Source organism: Mycteria americana, chromosome Z (assembly GCF_035582795.1).
Source record: "Mycteria americana isolate JAX WOST 10 ecotype Jacksonville Zoo and Gardens chromosome Z, USCA_MyAme_1.0, whole genome shotgun sequence".
Lineage (NCBI taxonomy): Eukaryota > Metazoa > Chordata > Aves > Ciconiiformes > Ciconiidae > Mycteria > Mycteria americana.
Genome location: NC_134396.1, coordinates 18,074,473 through 18,086,992, shown reverse-complemented (window position 1 = coordinate 18,086,992; position 12,520 = coordinate 18,074,473). Strand labels below are relative to the sequence as shown.

General features: G+C 42.5%; 2 protein-coding genes across 2 annotated transcripts in view; one reads left to right on the top strand and one right to left on the bottom strand.

The window, feature by feature from the left end:
- SLC30A5 (solute carrier family 30 member 5) overlaps positions 1–12,520 on the bottom strand; it is a 174,109-nt gene that overhangs the window by 5,193 nt on the left and 156,396 nt on the right. The window lies entirely within an intron of this gene.
- The window catches only part of THBS4 (thrombospondin 4), a 40,204-nt gene that overhangs the window by 4,894 nt on the left and 22,790 nt on the right, over positions 1–12,520 (top strand). Inside the window, exons 3-6 of the mRNA XM_075526467.1 lie at positions 4,440–4,687; positions 5,784–5,889; positions 10,993–11,075; positions 11,679–11,730. Coding sequence (XP_075382582.1) covers positions 4,440–4,687; positions 5,784–5,889; positions 10,993–11,075; positions 11,679–11,730 — 489 coding nt within the window. The remainder of the gene's footprint in view (positions 1–4,439; positions 4,688–5,783; positions 5,890–10,992; positions 11,076–11,678; positions 11,731–12,520) is intronic.

Sequence of the window (12,520 nt, the reverse complement as noted above, 5' to 3'; positions counted from 1 at the left end):
GAAAGGAGGAAAAAAATGGGAGTATGGAGAAAGGAGTCAATTTGGGGTTGGTTTTTTTTTTCTTTTTTTTTCTTCTTTTTTTTCTTTTTCCCCTTGGGACAATCACTGGTTCTTATTACTCAGGAATGTGAGGGACACACGCACATGCCGCCTCATGCATATGAAAGGCAGGCTCTTGTTCTGCTGACCCTGGAGGTTAGATGTGACTATACAAGACAAACATTCCTAGCTCTTACAGGATCTTTTGAGTGAACTAAAGTGTTTGTTCTCCTTTTAGTGAAATTAGTTAATCAGGAGTCAGAGTAGGAACTTCGGCAGACTTTTAGAAATGGAGAGCTTTAATCGTTCTCTAGACCAGATCTAGGATGTATTGCAATTTTAAGGTTCAGTGAAAAATTGTGGAATGATGTAAATTATTGTTGCTCCCTTGACTTCACCACTGCTATGATAATTTGCTGCTGCAAATGTTGTAATCAGGCAGCTGAGCCCAATATACTGAGAAACTCTACTGAGAAATTTCAGTTTATACATAGGAAAATTATTCAATATGCTGAAGAAAAGCGTACCTTTTGCTTGGGAAATGTGGGGGAATGAGTTAGGTAAAACATTGGTAATTTTATCAGGTCTGTCAAAATCCTTCTGAGGTCAGGGAATAAGAACTTTTGTGCAATGTGTGTGTTGGGGGTGGGTAAGCCTTATCAGTAGGTGTCGTACAATTCCTAACACTGACTTAATTGCTAGATAAATGATAGATCACATGTACTCCCTCTCTCCCTCTCACACACACACAATTATGTGGGTAAATGTTATACATATATATAGGAATGCATATGTAGACATGCAAATATGTCCATATACATACAGTTTTGAACATATCAAACACTTCTCTTGATTTTCAAGAATACTTGCATGCCTGATGGTTACTGATACGCTTTAACTAACAGACTTAAGAGGCTTTCTGGTGGAAGGTTATGTGGCTTCTTTTGGTTTTGTCCTCAGTATGTTAGTGTTGCATTTGGGAAGTATCTGTGACAGGATGGTGGCATACAGATAATTGTTGAGTACATGGGGGACATCTGTAACCTACCTATTGCAAAGGACTGATCAAACAGAGGAAGGCTTTTCGCAGCAAGGCCTGCTGTGAAAGAAAGGTCTTTTTGCCTCCTTATGACTTTAGTGCACCTTGTTTAAGGCATATGGTAGCATGCGAGTAGTAGGCAGTGTTTTCACGTGTGATTTCTCTGGAAGTGTCAAGTGTCGCATATGGCTACTTCATACAGTACGTTAAACTGCATCCAGGATATCATCACGTGAGCTGAAAGTATGGAGTGTGGGGGCTGTTTGTGATCCTCTCAAGACTGGAGATGATCACTTAAGTGGGGAGCCAATGCTGACATCTTAGCAAAATGCAGGGTTTAAATATCTACAGTTTTGGAAGACTGCATATGTTCATAGTGCTTCCTTTGCATGGTGTTTCCGCACCCAAATCTGATCTAAGTAGCCTACACCAGGCCTTAGTTAGCCTTTAAAGTGCCACATTTGAGAGCTGTGTTCCAAACCGTTTGCTCACGTTCTGGTTTTGTTGTGGTATACCTGATAGTAAAATGTTGATAATGCCTAAATGTTTTTAAAGCACAGATCTGAATTACTGGGCAACTGCTCAACTTGTTTTGGTTAGACCAATGTACTTTTCAGAGGCAAATAGCATCCATGGGTTTCTTATCCTTTTTGAACAATTCCTTTTTGGAACAAACAGCAGTAAATGCATAAAAGTGATGTAACTTAACAGTTCTGTGAAGCAGTTCCTATTTACTGGCAGAATTAGTAGTTTCATTGAAAATCTGTTTCTTAAACAGTACAGGTGAGCCACTTACTCTCACGAATGTCAGTGTAGAATATCCTAGCAGCAAACGTGTAATGTAGGGGCTTGGATGAGTTAAATCTTACAGATGTGGGGGCTGTGGTCCAGCAAAAATTCCCTTCAAAAGCCTACTCTGGTTTACCAGATGGATATTTGGCTTTGGCTGAGGAAGGAGTACTTGAGCTTCCTTCCAAGCCAGACTGCTCCTTGTCCTGAAGCTGTTCTGGCAGGGTCCGTTCTGGGCCCTGCTATCATCTCCTCTTTCTTTCTCTACTTTACTGCTGTGTTTGGTCACTCTGAATGCAGGGCCTAGATCCAAAGACCTTGCTTTTTATATGACCAGGCGTGCATAAAATTCACATAAGTAAAATGCCTGCAACGTACTCTGTCTTGCCAGATCTTTGAGTTTGCCAAGAAATGCTACCTTTTAGCAAGTGACCTCATGCACCTTTGCAGAAATCTCGGCTCTGGCAGTGTTTTGACATAGACAGCAATGAAAACATTACTGATATTGGTCACAGCTGCTGAGACTTTAGTACTAGTGTAGACTTTAAAGATGGAGACATGCCCTGCCCCATTCATGCTGGTATAAATCTGGTTTCTTTTAATCATTAGACTGAGCAATTAGAAAAATAGTAAGGAACATGTACCCAGTAACTCAGAAGGTCACCGACAAACAGAAGTATCATAGCATCAAAGAGGGTACATTAGTAGTGGAGAGATGGGAAGACAATTTGTTAAATGAATAGAAATGGGATAAGTTCAGTAGGTATTATTAGCTCTGAAGCTAATAAGAGTTTTTCCCTCCAGTATATCCACAATTTTTAGTTGACCTCATGTTAATGTAGGTGTTTCTTGAAGGTCAGAGTATTTGTGAGCTCCCACTTCATTCAACAGTAGCAGCCCCCTGTGAACTTCAAACAGATGTTCACAAGAGCCAGCACTTACCTGTTTAGGTGCCCAGCATCTGTGCAGCTTGACTCCTCAATGCACGTAACTGTTATCATCAAGAACTAAGAGACATGCAGGCTGGCAATCAGTGGGATCTTTGAAACAAGGTCTGTCTAATATCGTAGAGTAGTTATACACTGTCTAGATGCACTCAGCTCATTCCTTCTGCAGATATGCATTCAGAGAGCCAGGGAGAGATTTTGTGGAGAGAACTAGCTAGCTCGTCTAAGAGATTTAGCTTGCAGATCCTAGCTTACCGCTCCAATTTCCTTAGGAAAGATACATTTTTTTCAATATTACGCAGCATATAAGAGTTTGTGTTTGTCTGCTGTTGTGTTTTTTGATAATGCATTTTACTTCATAAAATGAGAATTTGTTGTCGTGGTTTAGCCCCAGCCGGCAGCTAAGCACCACGCAGCCGCTCGCTCACTCCCCCCCAGTGGGATGGGGGAGAGAATCGGAAGAGCAAAAGTAAGAAAACTCGTGGGTTGAGATAAGAACAGTTTAATAATTGGAACAAAATAATAGTAATAATAATAATGAATTGTAATGAGAAGGAAAACAACAAGAGAGAGAGAGGAACAAAACCCAAGGGAGGGGAAAAAGAAAAAAATAAAAGGAAAAAAAATGATACAACCGCTCACCACCCGCCGACCGACGCCCAGCCAGTCCCCCAGCAGCGATGGCTACCTCCTGGCCAACTCCCCCAGTTTATATACTGGGCATGATGTCCTATGGTATGGAACAGCCCTTTGGCCAGTTTGGGTCAACTGTCCTGGCTGTGCCCCCTCCCATTTCTTGTGCACCTGGCAGAGCATGGGAAGCTGAAAAGTCCTTGACTAGTGTGAACACCGCTTAGCAACAGCCAAAACATCAGTGTGTTATCAATATTATTCGCATACTAAAATCCAAAACACAGCACTATACCAGCTACTAGGAAGAAAATTAACTCTATCCCAGCCAAAACCAGGACAGTGAATTATCGAGTAGGTCATTCACTAATGCCTTGAAAAAGAGTTGACGGGGGCTTAGTCATCTTTAGGGGTGGAGTATGTCTTTTCTACATTATATTTTGGTTTTACTTACTATTTGTTACAGAGAAATGCAGGTTATTGGCTTGGAATCATGCTTCCTTTGTTTTCTTTAATGATGCATTTGGATACACTGTCAGATGGCTTCACTGAATGCAATATGCATCACTGAAACTCATTTTTCTAGTTGTACATTTCTGCTACAGAGTATTTCTAGGTTTATCAGATATGTACTTGCCAAAGTACTGCCTGCAGGCTGTCTGCTACACCCTTTACCTTTACCACTTGTATTTTAGCACGTGGCCTGTAAGGTGGCATTGGTTAAGCCAGTTAGAGAGGCCCGGACAAAGCAGTGGAAAACCCTGTGCAGGCAGCAATGCTTTACAAATGGGGAGTCACACAAGAGTCCTGGTAATCCTGCTCTGAGAGTCAATGTCCTATTTCTTATTACCATTTATATCTGCATATGGGATGCATTTACAAAAGCTGATATGTGGAAAAATACCAAAGCAATTGCAGATTTCCACAGGATCTTCCTTGATCAGCCTTGGGTTATCTGCTACCCCCTAATGGTCCTTCTGTATATTTTGTACTAGTGGTGCTGCGCTATCTGAAGAGCGATGGGAGGTTGAATTCAGTGATCTTCAGCAACATCCAGCTGGCTGATGGGAAACCCCATGCTGTCATCTTGTGGCTGAGTGGCCTGCAGCAGGGATCGAGCACAATAGAGTTGTACGTGGACTGTCTGCAAGTAGGTGCCGTTCAGGACCTGCCAAAAGCATTTTCAGCACTGTCTCAGAGGCCGGCGGCAGTAGAGTTACGCACTTTCCAGGAGAAGCCACAGGTGAGTGGGAAAACTGGGAACAAGCTGAACACTTAGAGGGGTCACCAGGGATCCTCTGGGTCACTGCATCCAGACCTCAGCCCTTGCAGCAGCTAAGCTCTGTACAATGGTGCTTCAGTAATACTTGAGTATTAACTTGTGAAATAAATGTAAATGTAAGTACCTTATGGAACAGCTGAAATCTTGGCTTCATTGAACCCAGTAATAGTTATGCTATTTGTTTTAAACACAATTTTTAGTTTATTAAAAAAAAAAAAAAATACTGCCTCCCTCACTTCAGCCTAGGTGGTTCTTGGGGACTGGACTTTTTGCAAGGACTTAGCTGATGCAGTGAGGGCAGCTCTTTGTCAGCTTCTTATAGCTGTTCAGTATGAGCAACCCTTGGCTGTGTATGTGGCTTTCCTCTTCGTGATAAGCCACATGGACTAAAAAGAGAAAAGAAGTAGGGGACTCACGTGGTGCGAGAGTCCAACCCCCATCTGTTTGACTACAATAGCTTTTCTTTCTCTGTCTGCCAGCCAGGGGTTGGCATAGCTTCCTGTCATCTCCATATCAGCAGTCCAAGGTAAACAGTATCTTCCACAAGCATCTTCTATCATCATTAATCAAAAATATGCATTAGAAGGTACAAAGGCATTCTGCCCCCAGGGTTGCCCCCTTGCATTGTTTCATCGCAGGCTTGAAAATGAGCCTGTTTATATGGAGAATCACTAAGGTGCCCTCATTCCTGACATGAATGTAAACCTGTTTGAGAGGAGGGAAAAAAGACTGCTTTGGATTCAGTTTAAAAAAAAAAAATCATATGCCACAGCTATAAAAATATGTGAACTTCCTGGTATGTGAGATCATATGAATTGGAATAATAATAAAAAAAGCTCAAAATAAAACCACAGCTATGTTAAAATCTGCAAGGCGAAGATTAGGGATTTTATTACAGTTCAGATGGTGATGGGTGGTCCTGAAGGGGATGGTGTAGGAGCCCTGCATGCTTAGGAAATGGACAACCTCTCTAAAAATTAATTTACTTTGTCTGATATTTCACATTTTCTCCATTGTTGTACCAGAATTGAGCACTCTGTTTTTCTTGTGAGTCCAGGATACGCTGGATGAGCTGAAGCTGGTAACTGGAGGAACACTTGCCCAAGTGGGGAACCTGCAGGACTGTTTTCTTCAACAGATTGAACCTGTTCCTCAGTACACTGGTAAGGCCTGCAACCAGGAGTTAAAATTATTCCTTAGGATACCAGTGCAAAGAAGCTAATGTGATGAATATTAAAAATGTGGAGAAGCTTTATAGACAAGTAATAGCAGTTGTTTGGCTGAAATACAGCCATGATAATTTCCTGTAAATGTTTTAGAAATAGCTCAGTTTGGAGAGAAAACAGTCACTGCTGCTGGTGATAAAAGGAATGAGTTGTTCTCCTAGTGAAGGAGGAGTCTGTAATGATTAAAGGAGGCTTTTTAGCTTAATTTGGAAGGCAGACTTCTGAGATCATCATCTGTTTGTGTCAGCTTAATAATATATTAAGTATTCAAAGTGCAGACAGGAAGTAGTCCTAAATGTGATATACTGCTACAGGCTTTATGGAAATAGGTAGATGGATAGAGTAGCAAGGCCCATCAATGTACTTATTCACTTGGCCACTATTCATCTTTTGTTGATCACTGGAGTGTCCCGGAGAGAGGAGGAAAAAGGCATGAAGAAGGACACAGGAGACTGCAGCGTGTGTTGGTACTATGGCTACAGAGCCTGCAGGTCCGCATGGGAAAAGCCATTGCAAGGCAGAAAGTAGTCCTGCCCCAAGTTAACCGAGGCTTTTGTCACCTGCTGGACTGGAAATCTGCTCCAAACCAAATTCCTTTTCTGCCTGTGCTGAGCATTGCAGAGACTGAGCTGAGAACAGGGAGGAAAAGAGGGTCCTGCAGGTCCTCAGGGGCTGGGTGCAGTCCCCTGTGATGGGCGAGGGTGCTCTCTAACCTCTCGACACAGCGAACCTGGGCTAGACTGCTCCAGCTGTACCCTTCCTAGTCCTTGTCAATCTGCCTTTCTGCTGTGGGTGTGAGGGAGAAGAATGGGTTCACACTGCGCATGCAATACGTTAGTATGTGACAACAATGGGGAAGAAAAAGTGAGTTCAAGGTTTGAAATAAGATCCATGAGAAGTTCTCTCTCACACCATTTCCTGTCCCCTCTGCCAAACCCAACCTTGCAGCATTGCTACTTTTTATTAGAATAGAGACAACATACACAAATGTTATATGACAGTGTCCTGGGCACATTACATGAATGTAGGCATCAGTGGTGTGCAGTGATAACAGAATCTGTTTGGCCTTTTAGCTATGTAAATCCTCAGCTGCACATGCGTCTGTTTTCTTGCTCCTTAACATATATACACCTAGGCAAAAAATTCAGAGTTTTATCATCAAAGGTTTCTCTTTTTCCCTAAATCAACAGGCACTTGCACATAGATGGGAAGAGTAATTCAGTGTTTCCTCCTGGAAAATTCTGTGAGTGAGGTTTCCAGATTGCAGACTTGCAGCTTTCTCATTTGTAACTTTTTTTGCTCATTAATCAATAATACAAACCATAGTAATACAGAGAGATGTTGTCTCTCCCTGGCTGCCTCCGCCTGGCTAAGCCTCTCAAATTCAGTTGCTTATAACGTTCAAGTGGAATTAGTATCATATTTATAATAATAATGAAACAACTCGCATGAATATATTCAAAGTCCACATAGTCAAACCCACGAAAGGAAAAGGTGCAAATGTTCCAACAGCAATATTAACTCAGCTGCCTTGCGCTTTGTATATGCTTCACGATGCTCTTTTACAGGAGCAATATATCAGATAACCACAGTCTTGCCTTCAGCCAGAAAAAGCTGGAATGCAAATGCTTAGCTGTATCTTGGTAAAAGCATGTGTTTTCATATTAATTGGAAAATCCTTGGGAGAGCTTTGGACCTGAATAACATGGGTTTGACTGTGTGCCTGGTCATTGCTCACCGCTGTGGCAGCAGCATTCCCTCCGTGTTCAGTCTGTGAGGCTGAGACACCTAAGCAGTGTAGATGAGAATATGATGATCAGACAGAGGTTGAACATGTGTATTTGGATCTTCCCGTGTGGGTAGGAAAATACAGTGCAAGATGCACTGGGTTTGGTAGATGAGATTAGTATGCTGCATGTAATCATCATCACAAAATCATTCAGGTCAGAAGGGATCTTTGGAGGTCATCTAGTTCATGTAGGGTACCTGAACCTGACATAGTGTAGGAAAAAATAGTTACGTTGCACCAGACCAAAGGTTCTTTTAACCTAGCTACTGTTAGAGACAGTATGCCGATACAGACCTAAGGGCAAGAGTATAAGAGAGTAGAGTTATAGTCTGGTTTTACCTGAATGCTTTCCTATTCTCCAGCAGTTCATGGTATACAGAGCACTCGACTCAGAGGTGGAGTCTTTGTGTTTTGTACTCTATATATGTTTCCTTCCATGGATCTGTCCAGTCAGTTTAGAATGTATGATCAAGAATATCTCCTGGCAAGTAATTCATCACATGTCTGAGGAGATATCTCCTCTGTTTACTTTGAACCTGCCTCTTTGTAATTCCATGTGCAACTTGTATATGCAACTTCTTTGGTGGAGGATTGTACAAGGAGGACAAGAGACAGGAAACTGTTCTCTTGTCAGCCATCATCCATACTTTAATCATGCTGGATCTCTGGCCAAGTAACCACAATCTCTTTGAATGATACGTCAGCACTCTGACTTTGCCAGGTGGAGGAAAATGGGGTGCTTGAGCCAGTATTGCTCCCAAGAGAGCTAGAAGAAGTATCTATGAGGCATTTCATGGTGGCCTGCAATTACACAGGCTAGTGTTTGTGCGTTTGGCCTGCCTGGGTCAGTTAGCTGTGCAACGAAGCTGGTCGCCTGCTCTAAATCCAAGGCCCTGTACTGGAACATGTTGCCCAGAGAAGTTGTGGATGTCCCATCATTGGAAGTGTTCAAAGTCAAGTTGGATGGGGCTTCGAGCAACCTGACCTAGTGAAACATGTCCCTGCCATGGCAAGGGGGTTGGACTAGATGAGCTTTAAAGGTCCCTTCCAAACCATGCTATGATTCTATACTGCAGGGTCCTGGGAAGAGAAAGACAGGGTAGCCCCCTGACGTGACCTCAGGCTTACAGGGAATAAGCATGTCAAGGGACTTCAGTTCCCAGTTGGACAGTAATTCTTCAGATCTGTCTCTGAATTTAATTATTGCTGTGAAAGCCATTCTGTGATTCAGGTTGTTACTGATAGAGCTAGGGACTAGTCGAACTGGGGAGTTGCCTCAGTAGGTGGGGCAGGGATGAGAGAGGCTGCATGGTAGGACCAGGTAACTGTATAGCTGTATAGAAAAAGGCTGTACCTTTTGCTTACCCTGCTCACTCCTGGGAAAAGCCACCCCACAATATACTGTGGACCAGCAGCTCACTGAAAGGCCTCTGAGTTCTTAACCACTGATCACCAGTCATTCTGCTGCAGATGGGGCCTACCCTAGGACTTGGCTTTCAATGGAAGAGAAAAAAACCCCAACTATGAGAAGTCATCTGGTTTTGCTCTGCTGTCTAAATTTGCAAACAGGACATGTAGTTCATGGCAGTATAACCTGTTTAGTCCACCTTAAAGTTTAGCAGTCTGCAAAACTTTACAGAATAGATCTGGTTTTCATTTAGATGCTAGCCAACAAACAGCATCTGAAATCTTGAGAATCTTTTGCAGGTCTCAATCAATAATGCCTAAACCATTCATTGTTTAAAAAAACCAAGCAAAACAAGAACAGATCCCAGCATCTGTCCCACCAGCCTGCATGCCAAGTTCCACTAGGGGATTCTGAAATACCCTTGATATTAAGTCCTGCTGCCTTCCTCCCAAATAAAAATAAGACAAGGTTGGGACTAGAACAGAGGCAGGTTCTGGAACACATGGTTCCCAAGTCTTTAAACTTGTTCAGTGTTTTGATGAGAAAATGTGAAATGAAGAAAACGTAGTGTGTGAGGAGTTGGACGATTCCCACTAGAATGTTTGGAAACAGTTAGACATGCTTTGAAGTACAAAACAATGAGGTAAACATTAAGAAATGCATTCTTCATATAAGCTTTCAATACTCACAAAAGTAACACATGAATAAACCTCCCTGAAGCCATTGGGCACAATATAAAAATATCCTGCCTGCTTAGAACGTAAAAGAGCATATATTTGTGAAATTTGTTTTGACCTACAGACTTAGAGAAGTAAACAAATAGCTGCTCGAGAGAGCTACAAACTCAGAAGTGAGCTACAAACAAAAACTACTACGAGCTACTGTGTTAAACATGCTCTCTGCTTCTCCTCTGTCACTGGGTCAAAACTAATGTTTAATTTAACAGATAAGAGTCTCATGTGAAGATCTCGGGTTGGTTCTGGTCTTATGGCTCATTACAGATGTAACTTTGGGTCTTGTCTTAGAGGTCTTTAATCTGTTACTTGGTATCGAGAACTGGCTTTGGTGTGAGCTCATATGGTGTTGAGTAGATGTTTTGTGAGTCCATACAAACTCTGCAGCCCCCAGAAGCAAACGCAGCCATGAAACTTGTGTACAGCGTGATGAGCTGCCTTTTGGAAGAAAAGCCAAATGACTGTCGCAGGTATTAAAAGCACTGTTTTCGTCAGGGCAGGCACTCTTGATGCATGGTCAGAGCTGAATAGTGAGCTTGCTCAGAAAGCTGGGTAACTTCACTTTGAAAAGTGTGCAAGAATCGGTTGTGGTGACATGGAATACACTTATGGAGGGTGGCTTCCAATGTATGCATGGATACTGAATGCCACCACCTTGCCCTCCTGTCCCAAATAGGTTACCACAAAAACCCAGTCTTGAAATCCTAACGTTTCGCTTAGGGTTGCTGGTCTCAGGCCTGGGGACAACCAGTAACACTGGCGGCATAGTTGCCGGTGTTGTTAGGTCTTACTAGAGAGCCTTGACGCTGAAATAATGGTAGAAAAATCACAGACTGCTTTTCTCTTAGTGGAGAGGTTTCTGCTTTGCCTGTTTCTGTGGTATACAGTGGAGTTCAGTCCACAAAAGCCTTGAGTTCATGCAAGTACCTCTAAAAATTGGAGCTAGATACTATGTTTGCTCTAAGGATTCCTACAGGGCTTAAGTAACAGTAATGTCTGCCCTCTTTGGCTTTTCATGGTGTTTCCGTATTGTAGCTCAGAAATTATCAGGGCAAATGAAGGAGAGTTACGTGCATCGTGCACTCTTTTTCATTGCTGTTTCCCTGCAGGTGATTTTAATAGGCAGCTGATGGGCCAGATCATGCAGATGAACCAAATACTGGGAGATGTGAAAGACCTTCTCAGACAACAGGTACTGTATAAAGGCTTCAGTGTGAAATATCCCAAGCTTGCCACTTTTGACAGAGTCAGGGCAGAATTCACATAAGCAATAAACTCCTGCGTAGAGTTCATTGTCTCAGAGGCACAACACAGTGGAGAAGAAATAACCAAGAAATAACCATATAGGTCCTGGTACTCTGTGCTCACTATGGAGGATCACTGAATGTGGGACTGTAGGAGACTTGCTTATTCAGATCCAGAAAATCTAGTGTCTTAAGTGAGGAGGAACTAGAGTAGCCATCCTAGCCCACTGTTAGATAGAGATAGGTCTGTTGCACAGAACTGGAATTGCATTTGTTCCACTTGCTGGGTGTCAACTGGAATTGCTGGTGGCTCATGCCTTTAGTTAAGCCTATCATTCTTAAAGGTCCTGTTGATGAAGGCCGAACTCAAGTACAAACATTATCGCTGTCCTTAATTTTATGGAGTACAAAGAGCATCTCATTTCAAGACAGAGTACCTATGTCAGATGGTTTGAGCGGCAGCTTGGGGAAAGATGATAATGGTTCTTCTGGCAGCCAGGTGCAAACTGGATATTTGTATCCAAATAATGTTTATTTTCTATATCCTCAAGGTCAAAGAAACAACTTTTCTGAGAAATACCATAGCTGAGTGCCAAGCATGTGGTAAGTATTTCTGTTATTGCCTGTAAAAGGGAACTAGATGAGATGTACAGTTGTTTTAAAACTAATATTGATTGCATCAGCTTTATGTGGTTTCTAAGAAGTACTTTTAAAAAATATTGTGTCCAAAGTTCTAGATGTATTGGACACAAATTTAAAATAGATTTTCATTAGAGAGAAAGCTTTCAGTTCCCATAGACCTGACAATCACCTATTGGGGTTAAAACCCTGCTAAATCAAGCAGTACCACTCACCCTGTACTGCCAGTTCTCACTCTGCGACAAAGCTGTGCCACGTGTTCCTGGGGAGGGAGACATTGCCTGCCAGGTACCTCATGAACAATCTTAGTAGAAGGACAAGGGAGGAATCATGTTCTGCTCTAGCTGGTATTGTCAGTCTGAGGAAGATCCTATGCAGTCTGCCTGAAAGTCGTCTGATTCTGAGTAGGCAGTCACTGGTTAACAGCAGTAAGACCCAAAAGGTGGTCTCCATCTTTTCACTAAGTGGAAGAAATAAATGCTTTCCCAAATGCCACTGCATGGCCCTCCTACACAACTGACAATGAGGACATGTGCACTCAGTATAAAAACCAAAATATTCCCTCGCTGGGTGGGGTGAAAGAAAGGCCTTAAACTCCTCGGGCGTTTTAGTTGATTTCTTCTCCCAGTCTGTCAGCCTCATCAAAACTCAAGTTGAGCTCCGGCCAGGTTAGCCTTTATGTGTAAGTGGCAAAGAAAAAGTCTTTAAATCCTGCATGCATCAGTACCAAGGTTCAGCACCTGCCAGAGTGTCA